The sequence below is a fragment of the Triturus cristatus genome, chromosome 7 (genome assembly GCF_964204655.1).
Source record: "Triturus cristatus chromosome 7, aTriCri1.1, whole genome shotgun sequence".
Classification (NCBI taxonomy): Eukaryota; Metazoa; Chordata; class Amphibia; order Caudata; family Salamandridae; genus Triturus; species Triturus cristatus.
The window spans coordinates 490762209-490784040 of NC_140590.1; the positions used below are offsets into that span (position 1 = coordinate 490762209).

The window sequence follows — 21832 nt, forward strand, 5'->3', positions numbered from 1 at the left end:
GTGTGGGGTACTTGTTTGCTATTATATAGCTCTGTTTATGTCCCCTGGGCCTAAGAGTTCCCTTGGCCTCTAGGCGTCCTCTGGTGCTCTTATCTGCCGTTGTTTGGTGCTCAATGTTGTGCCCTTTTGGGTCATCTTGCTCATTTGCTTCATTCCCCTCCTTCGGAGGTTTTCGGGGTGTTCATCAAGCTTTAAAGGCAGCTTCCATCTGCCATTACTGCACCAGGCGTGTTCCTCTACAACCATGTTGCATCGTCGTGGCTAGTTTATCCGTTTTTGCTATATATATATTTACTTATGTAACTATACAAGCTCCATGGGTACTCTTCTTCCTAACTCTTCACCTTTCTTCGAGGCGGCAAGGTCTGGTCCGAAGTCTCCATGTTTCAGGAAGCTTTTCAGTAACGCATGCCGCATTATCAATAAGGCCCTTTTTGCGTTCCACTTACTGGGGTGGTTCCCCGGTTTTCCACTGCTCCCTTCTTCGTGTTCAGTTACTGAACGATTCTCTCTTCGGGACAAGAGTTACTTTCCTTCCAGTCGGAGAGTGTGGTCTGCAATTCTGCGATTATTCCTCCGTTTCTACGCCTTAGTACTTTGGTGCCTCTGCTACACCTTCCTTCGGCTGTGCCTCCTTATATTATATCAGCTGGGCATGCGGGACGGCTCTTCTAATGTCAGTCGTCCTAGGTCTACACCCTGCACATCTGTATTTAGTGTGTTGGTTCTCACCTTGGTCTTACCGCTGCCTGATCGGGCAGCCTTATGCTTATTTTGGCTATGCCACCATATGGTCTCTGTGCTCTGTGCATGTTTCTATGGTGGCCTGCATCAGCGTGCTTAATATTGTTACCGTTCGCCCCGTTGCTCCTTTTGGGACTCGGTGTGCACTTGGCGTGTTTCTTGTCTCCGCGCGCACTTCTAAAAACATTGCTGATTCCTACCTCTTGACCTTTGGTTCTTGGCTGTAGCCTCTCCGGCCTTCCTTTCGTGGGTTAGCCTGGTATGCTCTGGTTGCATCTCTTCAGGTTTCTTCTCAACCTTTGGTAGGTGTTCCCATAGTGCACCATTACGCTAAGAGTGGTCCTTCTTCCTCTCTCTTACTTTTGTTCTGGTATATGGCTAATGCCGTTTCTACCTCTCATGCTTGGACAGTTATGGTGAAGCACCATTCTGGCATTTTGGGATGTCTTGCATCCCGTTCTCTTTTGCTCTTCCGAGCTATTGGGTTACTGTCTGGCTGTTCCATCACAGCCTTTCCCATCGCCCGTCACTCTGTTGCCGGCTCAAATGCTTGGTGCTTTCTGTTTTTCTGTCGCAGACCCACCTTCCCTTTTGGGGTATGGCTGTGGTATCTATTCTAAGTTAAGGAATCTGTGGCTAGATGTCTCTATCAGATGCACGAGTTACTTACCTTCGGTAACGATGTATATGTTAGACATGCCGCTTTGCCTCATGGGAAGGCATGTTTCTGCGAGACTGTTTCTAAGATACTCTGCTCTCTCCCTTAAATCCCTTACAATATGATGGGCTCTTTCACTGTCATGCATGGTGTTGTTTTTCACCATTCTGTTGTTTATTGTCATTGTTTCAATGATTTTTGATCTTTTTTGGCACACTTTTCCAGCACACTCACATTTTTAAAAGTGGCTCCACATTGTGGTGCGGAAAGGTTTCACAGTAGAAAACTGACTTCAACACAAGGGGAGGGACTTATATGGCTCCATTGATGTCATATCTGTGGACGACGTCAGGACGGAGCCATGCAACGCCATCTCCCGGCGCGCAGAGGTACTGACGAAGATTTTTCCGGATCCAGTCTGACGCCTGGTGATATTCTAAGTAAAGGAATCTGCGGCTAGACTGTGTACCGATACATCGTTACCGAACGTAAGTAATTCGTTTTTCAACACACAAGATTTTTCAGAGAAAACCCACCATACAATCCTGAGCGAAAAACGGTTGTAGGAAAGTGCCCCGTTTTGCATGGTTACCCCCCACTTTTTGCCTGACATCTGATTCAACCCGACTTGATGTGCCCTGGGTCCTTGCCAATCAGATGCCCGGGGCCTCTGTTCTTTCTCAAGACTGTACCTTTGTATCCACAATTGGCACATCCCTGGCCACAGGTATGCCCCCTGTAAAAGGTACCCAGGCCACTGTGACCAGGGAAGGCCTCTAAGTACTGCAGCACCTATTGTGCCACCCTTAGAGGCCCTGCACCTTAACAACCACACCCTGCCACTGCAGGCTGCGTGTTTCGGTGCAGAGAAAAGTGAAGAGTCAACATGGCACACATCCCTGTCTGCCATGCCTGCAATCCTCTGCTTGGGGCCTAAGTAAGTGATTCTGCACCTGACGCCCATGGCCCGAGTTTGAGTGGCCCAACACCCGAAGGAGGTCTCCCCATTGAACCTGACCTGGGATCTGGTGATCCCCGACCTCCCTCAAGCATCACGACGACTCCTGTGGCCTCAACCTGAAGGGTCCACCCGACCGCGGCCGAAGCTGGTAAGAAAACCCAACACCAGCAGATACCCCCATATCCCATCTTACATCTCCAGCTGGTGATCGCTTTCAGGAAATCTCCCAAGCCTGCATTAACTTTGCCGAACCTAATGTCTCCATTGAGAATCGCAAGGTCCCCAATATCTACCTGGCGCCCTGCCCCCAGCCGCCCCAGTGCTACTGGTGGTGAAGCTCCTGTGCTGATTGTTGGCCCCTGCAGTGCTGACCTTAACCCTAGGAGCTTTGCTTCCCTACCCAAGTGGCCTGCTTGTAAGAAGTCCCTAACCAAAGCCCCCTTAGCCCTATTGGCTAACATTTGGCCCCTGCACTCTTCACCCTGCTGCCCAGTGCCGCTGGTGGTGCAACTTGAGTGCCTACCCAAACCTTGGGGAACCTTGGCCCTAACCCCGAAAACCCCCACTTATGAGCCGTTTTACTTACTTTTGAAACCGATAACCATTTTTTTCCACAGAAGCCCATGTTATGAGATTTTGAGCCTAAAGTTCTGTGTTAAACTGTTGTTTTGTATGGAGCAAACAGTAACTATAACTCAAGCCAAGAAAAGTCTTACTTACCTTGTATTGTGAGATCTTTTGGTGTAGCATCTAGGCATACCACCCCCAGTAATCAAAGTAATCTAATAATAACCGAAAAGTAATCTAAAGGTAATTATTGTGTAATGTAAACAGATTTTTTAATCAATACCAAGCTGTAACTATTGCAAATTCAATCGTTACTGCATTTCCTTGTGAAGTCATGCATTTGAGAATATATTTTACCTAGCTGTACCAAGTCCTCCTTGGTTCTAGAAATAAAATAACAAGTATACCTTTTTTTAACCCAATTGGTCTGGATTCTTTCTGAGTGTGTGCCATCAGGTTTGATAGAGTGAATACAATAAATGCTTAACACAACTTCTGGATAAGCCTATCTGCTCGCCCACACTACCCCAAAGAGAGCTGTTAGTACTTACCTAGTTTAGCCTCTGCTGTACCTCTGGGGACTCCCTGGACTCTGTGCATACTATACCTTACTTTGGTATAGTATATACAGAGTCAGCTTCCTACAACAGGCGAGTTACAATTCTTGTTTACAATCCTAGTGTTACAAATGTTTTCGTCCTCGTAAAGAACGGGGTGAGTGTGACTTTTGTGAAGCAGAGAGTCTGCTTCTGCATATAGATAGACTTGTGGTACTATTTATTAAACTGAAAAATACAAATAGCCTAGATACCGCTCAAGACATTTCTAGTTCTGTTATCAGGACCCTTGTGTGAGTGTTCAACACTTTCTGTCCCCACCTCTCTTTTGCAGCTGTAAAGGGGCATGCCCACTACTTCAGCATTTTTCTGAGGAGTGACAATTAAGAATATTTGGCAAGCAGCTAAATGGGCCTGGGTCTAAATGTTTACAAAGCATCACTGCTTGAAATCGGTGAAACCATTAGGCGTCTTTTATAGATGTTTCAGCTTTATTTTAGCATAGCTGGTTGATATTATTTTCCATTCTGTTCTCCATTGAGCAGGAACAAGATTAGATTATTTTAGAGATGAGGAATCTAAGAGAAGCGATACCCATTACAAGTAATAGTAAATCTGAAAGAAGCACGTTAGTTAGATTCCTCACCTTAGAATATCCCCAGGCGTCAGACTGGATCCGGAAGATTTTTCGTCAGCAATACCCCTTGCGCGTCGCTAGGCGTCGTCTGCGGCTCCGCGTCCGTCGTCGGCGTCGTGCGCCGGAATGACGTCGTCGGAGTACTTAGACGCCGCCCTCGCACGCTGACGTCAGTTCTTCTTTTTTCCGCGCCAGTAAGCGCAGATCCGGGAGAGCTACCCCTTTAGTCAATTTTTGACTAACTTTTTTGATCCTTTTTGATCGTGTCTCGACACCGGTGCCGGTAGGATGCCTGGGTTTAAAGCCTGTACGGATTGTAACCGATTGATGTCGGTTACGGACAATCACCGCCGGTGCCTTTACTGCTTGGGCCTCGATCACGACGCGGAGTCGTGTTCGGACTGCAAGGCCCTGACCTCGAAGGCTAGACGGGAGCGGTCCCGTAAGCTTCTCGAGATTCGCCACTCGGCTCCGCGCGCTTCTCGTTCCCGGTCCAGGAGGAGGTCCAAGGATCGGTCGCGGAGCCGCAGCCGACGTCACCATCGGTCGTCGGGATCCAAGACTTCGGGTAAGTCGAAGCATTCCAAGAAGTCCAAGAGGCGACACCGCTCTTCGGACTCCCCTCGCCGGTCGCGCGACTCAGCCGAGGGTCAGGGTGGTTCCACCCCCGCAGCTCCGGCGGAGCCGCAGGCGCCGCGCACGTCCCCATACCCTCCGGTCCCTGGGACTAACGCGACGCCGGCGGAAGTCAGTGCCTTCCTCTCGGCCATGAGGAACCTGGCTCCGCCGTCGGCGCCCGCTGGTGCGCCTTCGGGCCTCGCGGACCCGACTGGGCTGCCTTGCCTGCCGGTGGCTCCGGCCCCGGCGCCGTTGACGGCTCCGGCCTCGACGCCACAGGCGCCCGAGGGACCCGTTCTCGAGTCCCCGTCGACGCCGGTCGACCTCGTCACGCCTCCTCTGCCGGCGTCGACACCGGTACCACCCCCAACGCCGACGTCGACTCCGCCCGACGTCGGGCCCCAGTTCAGTCCCACTCCGGGCCCGGCGTCGATGGACGCCGAGATCGGTGCCGCTAGAGACGCATTATGTCTACCGCCCGGCTCCGTTACTTTCTCCTCTATACCAGGAGTCGGATGATGGGGACAACTGGGAGGGATCCGAGGATCCTATGGCCGCTCAGGCTCAACTGTCACAGGACTGGGCAGATAAACTCGGGGGAGGCCAGTGGCCTGGATACCTCTCCGGACACTGGATTTGTCTCTCCTCCGACTGTGGCTTCGGAGGAGGGTGCTGCTTTCTCTGTGGTGCTGCGCAAGGCGGCCGCAGCCCTTGGGCTCGAGCTGCCTGCCGTGGCTGTGAGGACTAACGTCCTTACTGAGGTGCTTCAGTCTGCAGCAAGCTCCACTGAGCCTCTGTTGCAATTCAATGAGGCCCTCATTGACGTTCTGCAGGGCACCTGGTCCAAGCCCTCCACAGTTCCTCCTGTGGACAGGAACGTCGCCAGGCGCCACCGCCCTGCTCCGGGCGACCCCAGTTTTCTGTCCCAACACCCTACCCCTGAGAGCCTGGTTATCCAGGCCTCCACCTCCCAATCCTCTTTCCCGACCGCCCCGCCGGCCCGGGATTCCAAGAGACTAGAACAGTTTGGCAAGAAGCTGTTCTCTTCCCTTAGTTTGGGCCTGCGGTCTTTGAACACCGCTTGTCTCTTGGACCGTTATTCCCACTCTCTGTGGGATACGGTGGAGGACGTGCTGCCCCTGTGTCCGGAGGAGGCCCAGACACGACTTACCCAGGCCCTGGCCGATGGGAGGGATGCCGCGCGACATGCTATACGTTGTGGGCTTGACACCACGGACTCGCTGGGTAGGGCCATTTCTACCACAGTGGCGCTTAGACGTCACGCCTGGCTGCGGTCCACGTCATTTTCGGGCGATGTCCAGAGCACTCTCATGGACATGCCGTTTGAGTCACTCGCCTGTTTGGCGAGAAAGCGGACAGTGCGCTGAACCGCTTTAAGGACTCCCGGGCTACGGCCAAGTCCTTGGGCCTCTCGGCCCCGCGGTCGCAATCTTCCGCCTTTCGCCCCTTTCGTGGCCAAGGAAGGGGTGCCTCCTCACGTGCGCCTAGCCACCAGCCGCAGAACCAACCTGCGCGCGGTCGCGGACGTGGTTTCCGCCGAGGCGGTTCTGGAGGACGACGAGGTCAGCCCACATCCACCCCGGCAGCATCCGCCTCAAAGCCTTCCTAGTCCGAGCTTTCAGGCCCATTCCACGCCAGTGGGCGGCAGAGTTCGCCATCACCTGCTCCACTGGCGGGACATCACATCGGACAGGTGGGTGCTGCAAACCGTCCGAAGGGGCTACTCCCTCCCCTTCGAGACGACCCCTCCAGCCATGCCACCGCAGCACCACCGTATCTCGGGGGATCATTTGAATCTTCTCCACGAGGAAGTTTCGGCCCTCTTGGCCAAGGGGGCCGTCGAGCGCGTTCCGAGTCCAGAAGTAGGTCGTGGTTGTTATTCCCACTACTTTCTGGTTCCCAAGAAGGGCAAAGGGGGCCTACGCCCTATCTTGGACCTCCGGAACATCAATGCCTTCCTCCGGAAGGAAAGGTTCAAGATGTTGGTTTTGGCTCAGGTTCTAGCTGCCCTAGACCCCGGAGACTGGATGGTAGCGTTGGACTTGCAGGACGCATATTTCCACATCCCCGTCCTGCCGGCCCACCGGCGTTACCTGCGGTTCACGGTGGGCCAAGAGCACTTTCAGTTTACCGTGCTCCCCTTCGGCCTCACCAGTGCCCCTCGGGTGTTCACGAAAGTGATGGCGGTGGTCGCAGCTCATCTGCGCAGATCAGGGGTTCCAGTCTTCCCCTATCTCGACGACTAGTTGTTGAAGGCGGGCTCACCCCAGGCAGTCGTCTCCCACCTCCAGACTACGGCGGATCTCCTGCATTTGCTGGGGTTTTCCATCAACGTGCCGAAGTCACACCTGAGTCCCTCTCAGAAGCTCCTTTTCATCGGAGCGGTTCTCGATTCGGCGCAGTCCCGGGTCTATCCACCGGAACAGCGGGTCCGGGATATACAGGCCCTGATTCCCATCTTTCGGCCTCTATCCTGGGTTTCGATCAGGCTAGTGTTGCGGCTTCTGGGGCTGATGGCCTCCTGCATCCATCACGCCAGGCGGCGCATGCGGGCTCTGCAGTGGGACCTGAAGTTTCAGTGGGCCCAGCATCACGGCAACCTGTCCGACCATGTCTTGATCTCGGAGGGCACTGCACAGCAGTTGCAGTGGTGGCTCACGGACCGCGATTGGGTCATGGGCAGAAGCCTCTCCCTTCCCCAACCGGAGCATGTCGTAGTGACGGATGCGTCCCTCCTGGGATGGGGTGGCCATATGGGAGAGGCGGAGATCAGATGCCTCTGGTCTCCGGCGGAGTCTCGTCTCCACATCAACCTGTTGGAGTTGAGAGCGATCCGACTTGCACTGAAAGCCTTCCTTCCCTCTGTCCGGGGAAGTGTCGTGCAGGTGTTCACGGACAACACCACCGCCATGTGGTATTGCAACAAACAGGGCGGGGTGGGGTCGTGGACCCTTTGTCAGGAGGCCCTGCGCCTCTGGACGTGGCTGGAACACCAGGGCGTCACCCTAGTGGTTCAACATCTGGCGGGCTCTCTGAACGCCAGAGCAGACGAACTCAGCCGCCGGTGCATGATGGATCACGAATGGCGTCTGAACTCCGAAGTGGCGCAAGGTCTCTTTCAGCAGTGGGGAGAGCCTTGGTTAGATCTATTCGCCACCGAAGAGAACGCGCAATGTCAGCAGTTCTGCGCGTTGGAATTTCCAAGGCGGCATTCGCTCGGTGACGCTTTTCGTCACGAGTGGAGTTGCGGTCTGTTGTACGCCTTTCCGCCTATACCACTTCTGCCCAGAGTGCTGAAGAAGATCAGGCACGACCGGGCCCAAGTCATCTTGGTGGCTCCGGATTGGGCACGAAGGTACTGGTATCCCGAGCTACTCAGTATGTTGACCGATCCTCCGATACGTCTGCCCCTTCGGGAGGATCTTCTGTCGCAGCAGCAGGGGACGGTCCTCCACCCGAACCTGTCCAGCCTCCACCTCCATGCGTGGAGATTGAGCGGCGACAGTTGATGCCATTTGACTTGCCTCCTGAAGTCTGTGATATCATTCTGGCAGCCAGGCGTCCCTCCACAAAGTCGGTATACGCCTGCCGGTGGAACAAATTTGTGGCATGGTGCACAGCAAAGGCTGTGGATCCCCTTTCCGCCCCTCTTTCTGAGGTTCTCCTCTTTCTTCTTTCTTTGGCCCGGCAGGGCTCTGCCCTGGGCACCCTGAAAGGCTATCTTGCTGCCATCTCTGCCTTCTTGCGGCTTCCTGATCAGCCTTCTCTTTTCAAGTCCCCTGTGGTTACACGCTTTCTCAAAGGCATTACTCGCACGTTCCCTCCTGTCCCTTTTGTAATGCCTCAGTGGGACTTGAATCTTGTTCTCACTTTTCTAATTTGTGCTCCCTTTGAGCCTCTTCATAATTGTCCTCTTCATCTGCTGACGCTTAAGACTGCTTTTCTGGTAGCCATCACCTCGGCTAGCTTTATCTTCAAAGCCTCCTTTTCTGTCTGTTCATCCGGACAAGGTTGTCCTTCGGCCTCGTCCCTCCTTTCTTCCGAAAGTGGTGACTCCATTTCAGCTTGGGCAGTCTGTCACCTTGCCCACCTTCTTTCCGCCTCCGCATCCTTCCAAAGAGGAAGAGAGGCTCCACCGTCTGGACCCAAAACGTGCGCTCTCCTTTTATTTGGACCGCACAAAGCAGTTCCGGGTGGACGACCAACTTTATGTTGGATACGTGGGTGCTAAGAAGGGGAAAGCTGTGCACAAACGGACCATCTCTCGGTGGGTCGTTTTGTGCATCAAAATTTGTTACTCCTTGGCAAAAAAGGACCCTCCTGTTGGGCTGCGCGCCCATTCTACTCGGGCCACAGCGGCTACTACTGCTTTGGGACGGGGTGTCCCTTTGCAGGACATTTGTCAGGCGGCAACGTGGGCTTCGCTACACACGTTTGCCAGGCATTACTGCCTTGACAGCCAAGTCCGGAGGGATGGCTTCTTTGGCCGTTCTGTCCTCCAGGACTTTCTGGTGTGATCTTGGTTCGCAGACCCACCACCGGGGATGGTATTGCTTGGGTATCTATACTAAGGTGAGGAATCTAACTAACGTGTTTCTTTCAGATGAACAAGTTACTTACCTTCGGTAACGATGTATCTGTAAGAAACATTAGTTAGTTAGATTCCTCACCGACCCACCCATCCTCCCCGTTCTGCGAACTGACATCTAGGGTTAAGGTTATCCTTTTCAGGCCCCTAGATTTTATTTTTGGCACCAGTGTCGGTCTTTGCATGGCTCTGCGTTCCTGGCGCGGAAGGCTATGTACAAGAACTGACGTCAGCGCGCGAGGGCGGCGTCTAAGTACTCCGACGACGTCATTCCGGCGCACGACGCCGACGACGGACGCGGAGCCGCAGACGACGCCTAGCGACGCGCAAGGGGTATTGCTGACGAAAAATCTTCCGGATCCAGTCTGACGCCTGGGGATATTCTAAGGTGAGGAATCTAACTAACTAATGTTTCTTACAGATACATCGTTACCGAAGGTTAGTAACTTGTTCTTTAACTTTGGTACTATCTTCACCTCTCTCCCATGCACACCGATTATCATGCACAAATATGTCCTAAGGTGTTCTTGTGCTTCATTCTCCTACTCTGTATGCCTGTAAGTCCTGTTACATTTTCGATTTCAGATACTGATATTGAAGCATCAGATAATTATAAGGACCCAACACTGTGTGTGATGCATACAAAAGATAGAATATCGCTTTCTTTTTCAGATCTGCTTTACTCGATGAGAAACGACGGCTGGAGGCCCGTATTGCCCAAATGGAGGAAGAGCTTGAGGAAGAGCAGAGCAATATGGAGCTATTAAATGACCGATTCCGCAAAACCACTTTGCAGGTAAAGTTTAATCAAAATGCACTCCTATTTTCAGAACAACTTTCTCAGTTTGTAAGGGCTTAAGGCCTCACAAGTTTAATGAAACACTAGATAAACAAGTAATAAATATAAGTAGAATACTAATCCACAGTACACATCTTTACATAATGCTTAACTCTTAAGTGATTATGAAGATTGCAGCAAAAAATATTGGAAATGAATGAAATGAAATTAGATTTGTTAAGCGCCCTAAACCGGAAGGTATCAAGGCGCTGAGACAGGAACCCATTTATAGAAGCGTGGCCTTAGGAGGCTAAACAAAGCAGAAACTAAAGATGATGAGGAGACGACTGGCAAAGGAGCCGCTAATAATAAGTGCTAACACAAATAGCTGTAGATGCAAATAGAAAGCTCTGAATTGCCCATTACAAAGGTGACAAATTTATCCATAGTAACTAACAAGTTTAAATCTGTGAAATCCTAAAAATGAAACCATGTTTGTTGTAGGACTCAGTAGTGCCAAGTGAAACACCGTAGTTTACAAGGTACAGTTACAAGGTGTAGGAAAGTGCCACTTTTTGCTTAGTTACCCCCCTAACTTTTTGCCGGATACCTGATGTCAACTTCACTGAGTATTCTGGCTCCAGTATCTGTTTTCTTTCCCAAAATGTACCTTTGTCTCCACAATTGGCATGCCTCTGGGCCACATGGAAGTCTCATCAATTTGTTTTCTTACCCCTGGTACCAAGTGTGAGAAAGTGCCATCTTTCTTGCATGGTATGCCCCCACTTTTTGCTGAATTGCTGAATGTACTTTGACTGAGTGTGCCCTGGACTCCTGCCAATCAGGTGCCCAGGGCCTATGTTCCTTCCCTAAAAACCTCAAACCAAAATTGGCAAACCCTGGCCACATGTCAGCCCCTGGTAAATGGTACGCTAGGTACCCAGAGCCTTGTGACCAGGGAAGGCCTCTAAGGGCTGCAGCACTCATTGTGCCACCCTTAGAGGCCCTGTACCCTAACACACACACACTGCCCTTGCAGGCTGATTGTCTGGGTACAAGACAAAACAAAGAGTCGACATGGCACACATCCCTGTGTGCCATGCCCACCACCTACACTGCCCTAGCATACATCAGCCACCCCTCTAGCCTAGGGTGCCCTATGCCAGTGGTGTGGGCACAGGAGCCACTACAGTACCCAGGTACATTCCTGGGCACTGTAAGTGCAGTGCTGCCATTTAAGAGTACATGGTGCTGAGAGCTCATCAAACACGAACTCCACAGCACCATAATGGCAACACTGAAGACTGAGAAGTTTGGTATCAAACATCTCAGCACATTAAACCCGCACTGATGCCAGTGTGGGATTAAATGTAAAAAGCACCCCAGAGGGCATCTTAGAGATGCCCCCTGAAACCTAACCTACAATCCACGTCTGGTCTGGGAGGCTGCTTAGGCTGCCACACAGCAGACATGTTGCTGGACCCCTGGGTAGGAGAGCACCGCTCTTCTGGGCCTGCAACAATGCACATCCTGGGCGAGGTGCTAGGTCTCCTCCCCCAGGATGGACAGGGGGAAGCTTCAAAGGCATGCCGCCTCTGTGAGCTTCCCCAGGCCATTTGCTGTACCCTGCAAACTGGCCCCCACCGGTTCTCACCTCCCACTCTGGCGAGAAGACTGGCCGGAAACCCCAAATAAGGACAGGGAATGTGCCAGCCTGCCAACCCCACCCCTCAGGTGGGGGAGGCGAGGTGAAGTACATCTCCGGGTACTCGCCATCTTGAAGATGGGAGGCCCTGCCCAATCAGGACTAGGCCACTGCCCCCCTCCCACAGGAGAGTAGCAGGATAGAGGGTGTACCCACCCCAGGGCAGGGACCCATTGGTCCCTGCCCTTTACCTACCAGTAACGCCACTAAATCAAGTATTTAGGGGCACCCTGAACCTTCCTTCCTTAGATTCCAGATTCCGAAAAACAAAGAAGAGCAAGAAGAAAGAAGACCCGCCCTGCAGCTGCTAAGAAGAGGAAGACACCAACTGCTTTGGCACCAGCCCTACCGGCCTGTCAACTGTCGAGCCCTCAAACCTGCTCCTGCTAAATCCCGGCACCTCTTGTGGCCAGCAACCTCACAAACCCCGGAGGACCTGGCTACCTTTTGGCTCTAAACACCTGGGACTCCCATGAGCAGAGGCTCTGCTCAAAACCAGCTTCTAACCCCTGGCATCAGCCCGGAACCGCAAACCCTGAACACTCTGCACCCGCCAAGCCTGGCCTGTGCCGGAGTGAACAAAGACCCCGAAGACGTCCCCCCGGCGACTGTGACCATGAATCCGGCACCCAAGGACTCACCTCGACGCTCCTGACTACGCCTGCAGGCTCAGAACCAGGTACCCCCCCAACCGCGATCAACAGAGGGTAAGATTTCCCAACACCAAAAGGCACCCATGCACCCGGCGCCCTGCGGCCCCCTGTGCACAACTCCTGGGTACCTACCTATCCTCCAACTACCCAACTTACCTCTCGAAGTGGTGGTGGCACCTGAAGAATCTTCTTCCCCGAGCTTTCAGCCTTTGTTCAGCCAGGAGCTTTCCCATTGAAATCCATTGAGGGCTGAGGTCTCAAAAGCACCCTGCACCCAGCCGCCCGAGTGGCTCTGGTAGTGCAACCTCTACTCCTACCTACTTCTCCATTTGCCCTGAGCAAGTGACCAGGAGCCCAGCTCCCACAGCCGCGTGGCCTGCTAGTCAGCAGCCACCAACCAAGGCCCCCCTGCCTCCCATAGGATAACATTGGGCCTAACTCACTCTGCACCTGGCCGCCTCAGTGTCGCTGAGGGTGCAACAACTGTACCTACCTGACCCTGGGAGACCCCTGAGTCTGTGCCCAGAACCCTAACTCTGCCAGTCGAGTACTTACCCAAAAGCTGATAACTCAATTTCCTTCCATAGGGTAACATTGACTGGTTTCTTCTGAATTTTCTTCTAAGTGTGGAGTTTCTAAAACTTCAAATATTCACCTAAAATCAACCGAGTAACGAAAACAAAAATACTCACCTGCTATTAGGAGAGATCCCAGTGCTGGATCTTGGTGCCCAACACTGACCCTGAAAAATATTCAAAACCGTACTTACCATTAATCCAATTTTCTTCCATAGGAAATCATTGACTGTTTTTCTGTGAAAGTTCTTCTAAGTGTCGATTTTCGCAAACAAGAAATATTCTTTAAAAACTGTACCAACTGTGAAAACGTAATTACTTACCAGTTTTAGCTAGAGGTCCCAGTACTTAGTCTAGGAGCCCAGTACTGGATTACAAAAGTAACGAGAACATACTATACCTGCAACTTGAATTTTCTCCCATAGGGAATCATTGACTGTTTTCTATGAAATTTCTTTTAAGGGTCAGCTTTTAAAATAGCAAAATATTGCCTAAAAATCACAACAGTAACTAAGTCGACTTTTATCACTTGTTTCTAAGAACTGTCCCAGGACTGAATCTAGGATCCAGTCCTGGAGTTACAAAAGTAATCCTGAAAGTAATCTATTGCAAATAACTTAAAACTTCCATTGAGTTCAATGCATTATTGTGTTTATTGCAACAACCTGTAACCAGTATTTACAAAAATCAATTGCGCAATTGCAAAAGTATTAAACAAAGCATCTCATTCTGAGAAAGTATATTTTAATGCCAATTGTTGGTTCCAAAATAAAACAACTATATATTTTTTCTATAAACCATTGGCCTAGAGTTCAGTTATTGAGTGTGTGAGACCATTTGCTGACTGAGTGTGTACAACAAATGCTTTACAATGTCCTCTGATACTGCCTTACTGCTCGACCAAGCTACCACTTTAGAGAGTAAGGTTATATCTAACTTTAGCCTCTGCCAAACCTCTGGGGACTGTGGACTCTGTACACACTGTACCTATTTGGGAACAGTATATACAGAGCCACTTTCTCACATTGGTGGGAGCGGTGGGATACAAACTTGTATTTGTTGGACTACTTGGTTACCATCTGATCACACGACAGAACTCCTAAAATTGCCTTTAGAATTATGATTGGTGTTTTCCAAAATACTAAAAGTCTTGTCAGGGCCTTGCTTAAGTCCCATTAGAATTTTAGAAAAATAAAAGTCACTATAGTCAGGGTAGAGGATTAGAACTGTCAGGTTAGAATGACTCAAACAAACCCAGCTATTAGTGAAAATAATAACATGGACCTGGTGGAGGAGCTCGACCTCACACCTTACTTACACTTGTCTTTCAAGGAATTGAGGTCCCTATGCAAACTTAAAAATATACCAATGGGCCTGCATCCAACCAAACTAGGGCTCCAGGAGCTCTTGGCTGAGTATGCTAAGGACCACCCATCTGAACATGGTGATGGCCAGTCAGATGAGGAAAGGGAAGACGAGGAGGAGGATAATAACCCCCCCTCCCCCCCCCCCCCCCACACACACACACACTATTCCCTAGGGAGGAGAGGGCCCCCATACCCTTGAATCCAAGAATTAGCATATGGGAACCTAGAGTTCACACAGGTGAACCTGGTACCAGAGAGATAACTGGGGGACCCACCAGTGAAGAGGACAGCCTTTTAGCAGGCTGGCCAAAAGATTGGAGCTGGAGTCCACGCTCCTAGCTCTAGAAAAAGAAAGGAGAGAGATGGGTTTAGCACCCATCAATGGTGGCAGCAATAATAAAAACAAGGATAGGGAGGAAACTTCTGATCCTAAAATCCCCAAAGGGATTGTCCCTAAATATGAGGAAGGTGATGATATCACCAAATGGTTCACAGCTTTTGAGAGGGCTTGTGAAATAAGAAGAGTAAAGAAACCTCTCTGGGGGGCACTCCTGTGGGAACTGTTCTCTGGTAACTGCAGAGACAGGCTTCCGACCCTCTCTGGGCCAGAGGCAGGATCCTATGACCTCATGAGGAAGACTCTGATTGAGGGATTTGGATTCACTACTGAGGAGTATAGAATTAGATTCAGGGGGAGCTCACAAAACCCAGACCCAGTCCTGGATTGACTTTGTAGATTTCTCAGTAAAGACACTGGATGGTTGGTTAGCTGGACATGGTGTGCAGGATTTTACTGGATTGTACAATTTGTTCATGAAGGAACATATATTAAGCAATTGCACAAATGAAAAGTTGCATCAGCATTTGGTAGACCTAGGTCTAATTTCTCCCCAAGAATTGGGAAAGAAGGCAGACCCCTGGGTCAAGACTAGGGTGACAAGGACAGCCACTGGGGGTGACCAGAAGAAAGTGGTCACAAAACCTCCCCAGAAGAAAGTTGGTGAGAATCCCCAAGATAAAAAGTCTTAGTCTTCCAAAGGGCCCCAAAAACCTATTCAGGGGGGTGGGACCCAAACTACTCCCTATGTGCCTCAACCCTATAGGGGGAAGAGTTTTGATCCCTTAAAGGCCTGGTGTAATAACTGTAAGAGGTCAGGGCACCTAACTGTAGATAAATCTTGTCCCCACAACAAAGCCCCTAAGGCACCCTGTACAGCTACTCCTGTGGCAGCAAGTATACAGATGGGATCAGAAGTGTACCCTGAGCAAATCTGGGAACACACTGAGGCAAGTCTAGTCTCACTGGGGGAAGTGGAGTTTGCCACTGTAGCTATGTGCCCACCCAACTTAAAGACATATTTGCAGTACCCCTGGGTGAATGGAACTAGGGTAGAAGCTCTGAGGGTTACAGGTGTTAGTGTCACTATGGTGAGAGACACACTGGTTTCCCCTGAGCAATATTTGATTGGGAAGTCTTACCCAGTCACCAATGCTGACAGTGTCACCACTAGTCATCCCATGGCCATGGTTACATTAGCCTGGGGGGGTGGGGGGGATTACTGGCCTGAAACAGGTAGTGGTCTCTCCAATGTTGCCAGCTGCATGTCTGCTAGGAAATGATCTGGAAGCCGAAGCCTGGGCTGAGGTTGAGCTAAAGGCCCATGCAGCCATGCTGGGCATCCCTGAATTGTTGTGTGTGCAAACCAGAGCACAGAGCAAGAGGAAGGGTGAAAAAGTAGGTGTGGAGCCTGAAATGATGGCCCAACCAACCAAGAGAAAAGGTAAGAAGACTGGGGAACTAGCTTCTGTACAGCAAAACATTCAGGACCCCTCTCCACAGGGAGAGGATTTGGATACCCCTGAGGGAACTGAGCCTATGGAACTTGACCCTTACCAGGTTGAACTCTTGGGCCCAGGGGGACGCTCTAGGGAAGAGCTGTGCCAGGGTCATCGAGACTGTCCCACTCTTGAAAGCCTGAGGCAGCAAGCTGTTTCAGAAGCAAAGGGAGATGTCAGTGGTACCCACAGAGCTTATTGGGAAGAGGGATTACTGTATGCTGAGGCAAGAAACCCCACTCCTGGAACCACCAGGAGGGTGGTAGTGCCACAGAAGTACAGGGAGTTCCTCCTAACTTTGGCTCATGACATCCCCCTAGCTGGACATCTGGGGCAATCCAAAACTTGGGAAAGGCTAGTGAGTCACTTTTACTGGCCCCAGATGCACCAGAAGGTGAAGGAGTTTGTCAGCTCCTGTGTTACTTGTCAAGCCAGTGGCAAGACAGGTGGCCACCCAAAGGCCCTCCTAATCCCACTATCAGTGGTAGCGGTGCCCTTTGAAAGGGTAGGAGTGGACATTGTGGGTCCACTTGAACCTCCCACAGCCTCAGGGAACAAATTTATTCTAGTGTTAGTGGATCATGCTACTAGGTACCCTGAGGCAATTCCACTTAGGACTACTACAGCCCCTGCAGTAGCCAAGGCCCTCCTGGGTGTCTTCACCAGGGTACGGTTTCCTAAGGAGGTGGTTTCAGACAGAGGTTCCAACTTCATGTCTGCTTACCTCTGTGGCTCACTGGTTAGAGTAGGCAGACCTGGAAGCAGAGGTCAGCCTGGGACCAGGGTTCAATTCCCGGCTCGGCTGGGTCTTGAGTCCATAAATTGTCCATGGACTCGATAATTCTCGCTCCAGTGCATACTCGATTCATGGGTTCACACTCTGCGACTCTGGGCAATAGCTTGCTTAATCTCCACAATGGCCCCTCGCGGCGGGATGCCTGGCTTTCACCTTGTGGATGCCCTGCTGGGTTATCTCACAGGGGAATACCAGGACGGGTTCCCTAAGCAAGCGCTTAGAGACCGGTAGGTGATTTGCGCTATATAAATATCTGCACATTTACATTTACATTTACCTGACACGCATGTGGAAGGAGTGTGGAGTGCAGTACAAATTTACTACACCCTATCATCCACAATCCAATTGCCTTGTTGAGAGATTCAACAAGACATTGAAAGGCATGATCATGGGTCTCCCTGAAAAACTCAAAAGGAGATGGGATGTCCTGTTACCATGCCTGCTTTTCGCTTACAGAGAAGTACCACAGAAGGGAGTAGGTTTCTCACCCTTTGAACTTCTGTTTGGTCATCCTGTAAGGAGACCACTTTGTCTTGTAAAAGAGGGCTGGGAGAGGCCTCTTCAAGAGCCCAAACAAGACATAGTGGACTATATGCTTGGCCTAAGGTCCAGAATGGCTGAGTACATGGAAAAAGCATCCAAGAACCTTGAGGCCAGCCAGGAGCTTCAGAAGCACTGGTATGACCAAAAAGCTGCACTGGTTGAATTTCAACCTGGGCAACAGGTATGGGGTTTGGAGCCAGTGGAACCAAGGGCACTCCAAGATAGATGGAGTGGCCCTTACCCTGTCCTACAGAGAAAGAGTGAGGTCACCTATTTATTTGACCTGGGCACTAGCAGGACACCCAAAAGGGTTATCCATGTGAACCGCCTTAAGCTCTACAATAACAGGGCTGACATCACCATGCTGATGGTGACTGATGAGGAACAGGAAGCAGAGAGTGAACCTCTCCCTGACCTCCTCTCCTACAGCCCACAAGATGGTTCAGTAGATGGTGTGGTCTTTTCAGACACCCTCTCTGCACAACAGCAGACTGACTACAAGCAAGTCTTGCAACAGAATGCTAGCCTCTTTTCCCTGACCCCTGGTTTGACAAACTGGTGTACCCATGATGTGGACACTGGTGACAGTGCACCTGTCAAGAACAAGATCTATCTCCAGTGAGACCAAGTCAAGGAAAGCATCAAAGCTGAGGTCAGCAAGATGCTGGTGTTAGGGGTCATTGAACCCTCTGAGAGCCCCTGGGCTAGCCCAGTGGTTCTGGTCCCCAAACCTCATCAACAGGGTGGAAAGAGAGAGATGAGGTTCTGTTTGGACTATAGAGGGCTCAACTCTGTCACCAAGACAGAGGCTCGCCCTATTCCAAGAGCAGATGAGCTGATATACAAATTAGGGGCAGCCCAATTCCTCAGTACCTTTGACTTAACTGCAGGGTACTGGCAGATTGGCATGGCCCCAGGAGCAAAAGAAAAGACAGCATTCTCCACACCTGATGTGCATTATCAGTTTACTGTGATGCTCTTTGGGTTAAAGAATGCCCCTGCCACCTTCCAGAGGTTGGTGAACCATGTCCTGGCTGGGCTGGAGTCCTTTAGTGCAGCTTATCTTGATGATATTGCTGTCTTTAGCTCCACCTGGCAGGATCACCTGATTCACCTTGGGAAGGCTTTAGAAGCTCTGAAAAATGCAGGTCTCACTATCAAGGCATCCACATGCCTGATAGGGCAGGGCACTGTGGTGTACTTGGGCCACCTTGTAGGTGGAGGCCAGGTACAACCCTTACAACCCAAGATCCAGGCCATCCTGGACTGGGTAGCTCCAACAACCCAGACCCAAGTCAGGGCATTCCTTGGCTTGACTGGGTACTAAGGGAGGTTTGTAAAAAAAAAAAAAAAATCCCATTGGCCGCACTCTGCTAGTCCTACCAGCGTGTTACCCCAAAGAATTGTGGTCCATGAAGTAGCGTCGGTGGGTACGCCTATGCCAAAAGTTTAAAATGAAAAGTGTCGCGTTAGCCATCCCTGGAAACGTGTTTCGAGGTAGTTGCCTCTCGTCAGCAGGGAGTAGGTGTGTGTGTGGGGTTGCTGCGTAGGCTGCCATAAAAAGTATTCTCAGGTAAAGTACCACTCAAGGCGCGCAGGTGCGTAGCCATGGGCTCGTCAGCCCCACCGGCTCAAGGAAGCCTGAATGTAAACAAAAATCCGATTGGCCGCACTCTGCTAGTCCTATCAGCGTGTTACCCCAAAGAATTGTGGTCCATGAAGTAGCGTCGGCGGGTACGCCTATGCCAAAAGTTTAAAATGAAAAGTGTCGCGTTAGCCATCCCTGGACACGTGTTTCGAGGTAGTTCCCTCTCGTCAGCAGGGAGTAGGTATGTGTGTGGGGTTGCTGCGTACGCTGCCATAAAAAGTATTCTCAGGTAAAGTACCACTCAAGGCGCGCAGGTGCGTAGCCATGGGCTCGTCAGCCCCACCGGCTCAAGGAAGCCTGAATGTAAACAAAAATCCGTTTGGCCGCACTCTGCTAGTCCTACCAGCGTGTTACCCCAAAGAATTGTGGTCCATGAAGTAGTGTCGGCGGGTACGCCTATGCCAAAAGTTTAAAATGAAAAGTGTCGCGTTAGCCATCCCTGGACACGTGTTTCGAGGTAGTTGCCTCTCGTCAGCAGGGAGTAGGTATGTGTGTGGGGTTGCTGCGTAGGCTGCCATAAAAAGTATTCTCAGGTAAAGTACCACTCAAGGCGCGCAGGTGCGTAGCCATGGGCTCGTCAGCCCCACCGGCTCAAGGAGGCCTGAATGTAAACAAAAATCCGATTGGCCGCACTCTGCTAGTCCTACCAGCGTGTTACCCCAAAGAATTGTGGTCCATGAAGTAGCGTCGGCGGGTACGCCTATGCCAAAAGTTTAAAATAAAAAGTGTCGCGTTAGCCATCCCTGGACACGTGTTTCGAGGTAGTTGCCTCTCGTCAGCAGGGAGTAGGTATGTGTGTGGGGTTGCTGCGTAGGCTGCCATAAAAAGTATTCTCAGGTAAAGTACCACTCAAGGCGCGCAGGTGCGTAGCCATGGGCTCGTCAGCCCCACCGGCTCAAGGAAGCCTGAATGTAAACAAAAATCCGATTGGCCGCACTCTGCTAGTCCTACCAGCGTGTTACCCCAAAGAATTGTGGTCCATGAAGTAGCGTCGGCGGGTACGCCTATGCCAAAAGTTTAAAATGAAAAGTGTCACGTTAGCCATCCCTGGACACGTGTTTCGAGGTAGTTGCCTCTCGTCAGCAGGGAGTAGGTATGTGTGTGGGGTTGCTGCGTAGGCTGCCATAAAAAGTATTCTCAGGTAAAGTACCACTAAAGGCGCGCAGGTGCGTGGCCATGGGCGCGTCAGCCCCACCGGCTCAAGGAAGCCTGAATGTAAACAAAAATCTGATTGGCCGCACTCTGCTAGTCCTACCAGCGTGTTACCCCAAAGAATTGTGGTCCATGAAGTAGCGTCGGCGGGTACGCCTATGCCAAAAGTTTAAAATGAAAAGTGTCGCGTTAGCCATCCCTGGACACGTGTTTCGAGGTAGTTCCCTCTCGTCAGCAGGGAGTAGGTATGTGTGTGGGGTTGCTGCGTAGGCTGCCATAAAAAGTATTCTCAGGTAAAGTACCACTCAAAGCGCGCAGGTGGGTAGCCATGGGCTCATCAGCCCCACCGGCTCAAGGAAGCCTGAATGTAAACAAAACTCCGATTGGCCGCACTCTGCTAGTCCTACCAGCGTGTTACCCCAAAGAATTGTGGTCCATGAAGTAGTGTCGGCGGGTACGCCTATGCCAAAAGTTTAAAATGAAAAGTGTCGTGTTAGCCATCCCTGGACACGTGTTTCGAGGTAGTTGCCTCTCATCAGCAGGGAGTAGGTATGTGTGTGGGGTTGCTGCGTAGGCTGCCATAAAAAGTATTCTCAGGTAAAGTACCACTCAATGCGCGCAGGTGCGTAGCCATGGGCTCGTCAGCCCCACCGGCTCAAGGAAGCCTGAATGTAAACAAAAATCCGATTGGCCGCACTCTGCTAGTCCTACCAGCGTGTTACCCCAAAGAATTGTGGTCCATGAAGTAGCGTCGGCGGGTACGCCTATGCCAAACAAAAGTTTAAAATGAAAAGTGTTGCGTTAGCCATCCCTGGACACGTGTTTCGAGGTAGTTGCCTCTCGTCAGCAGGGAGTAGGTATGTGTGTGGGGTTGCTGCGTAGGCTGCCATAAAAAGTATTCTCAGGTAAAGTACCACTCAAGGCGCGCAGGTGCGTAGCCATGGGCTCGTCAGCCCCACCGGCTCAAGGAAGCCTGAATGTAAACAAAAATCCGATTGGCCGCACTCTGCTAGTCCTACCAGCGTGTTACCCCAAAGAATTGTGGTCCATGAAGTAGCGTCGGCGGGTACGCCTATGCCAAAAGTTTAAAATGAAAAGTGTCGCGTTAGCCATCCCTGGACACGTGTTTCGAGGTAGTTGCCTCTCGTCAGCAGGGAGTAGGTATGTGTGTGGGGTTGCTGCGTAGGCTGCCATAAAAAGTATTCTCAGGTAAAGTACCACTCAAGGCGCGCAGGTGCGTAGCCATGGGCTCGTCAGCCCCACCGGCTCAAGGAAGCCTGAATGTAAACAAAAATCCGATTGGCCGCACTCTGCTAGTCCTACCAGCGTGTTACCCCAAAGAATTGTGGTCCATGAAGTAGCGTCGGCGGGTACGCCTATGCCAAAAGTTTAAAATGAAAAGTGTTGCGTTAGCCATCCCTGGACACG

General features: G+C 51.2%; 1 protein-coding gene across 4 annotated transcripts in view; it reads left to right on the forward strand.

Annotated features, from left to right (window-relative positions):
• MYH10 (myosin heavy chain 10) overlaps positions 1–21832 on the forward strand; it is a 1171079-nt gene that overhangs the window by 1052208 nt on the left and 97039 nt on the right. For all 4 annotated transcript variants that reach the window (XM_085616842.1, XM_085616841.1, XM_085616843.1 and 1 more), the window contains one exon: positions 10024–10147. In XM_085616842.1, coding sequence (XP_085472968.1) covers positions 10024–10147 — 124 coding nt within the window. The remainder of the gene's footprint in view (positions 1–10023; positions 10148–21832) is intronic.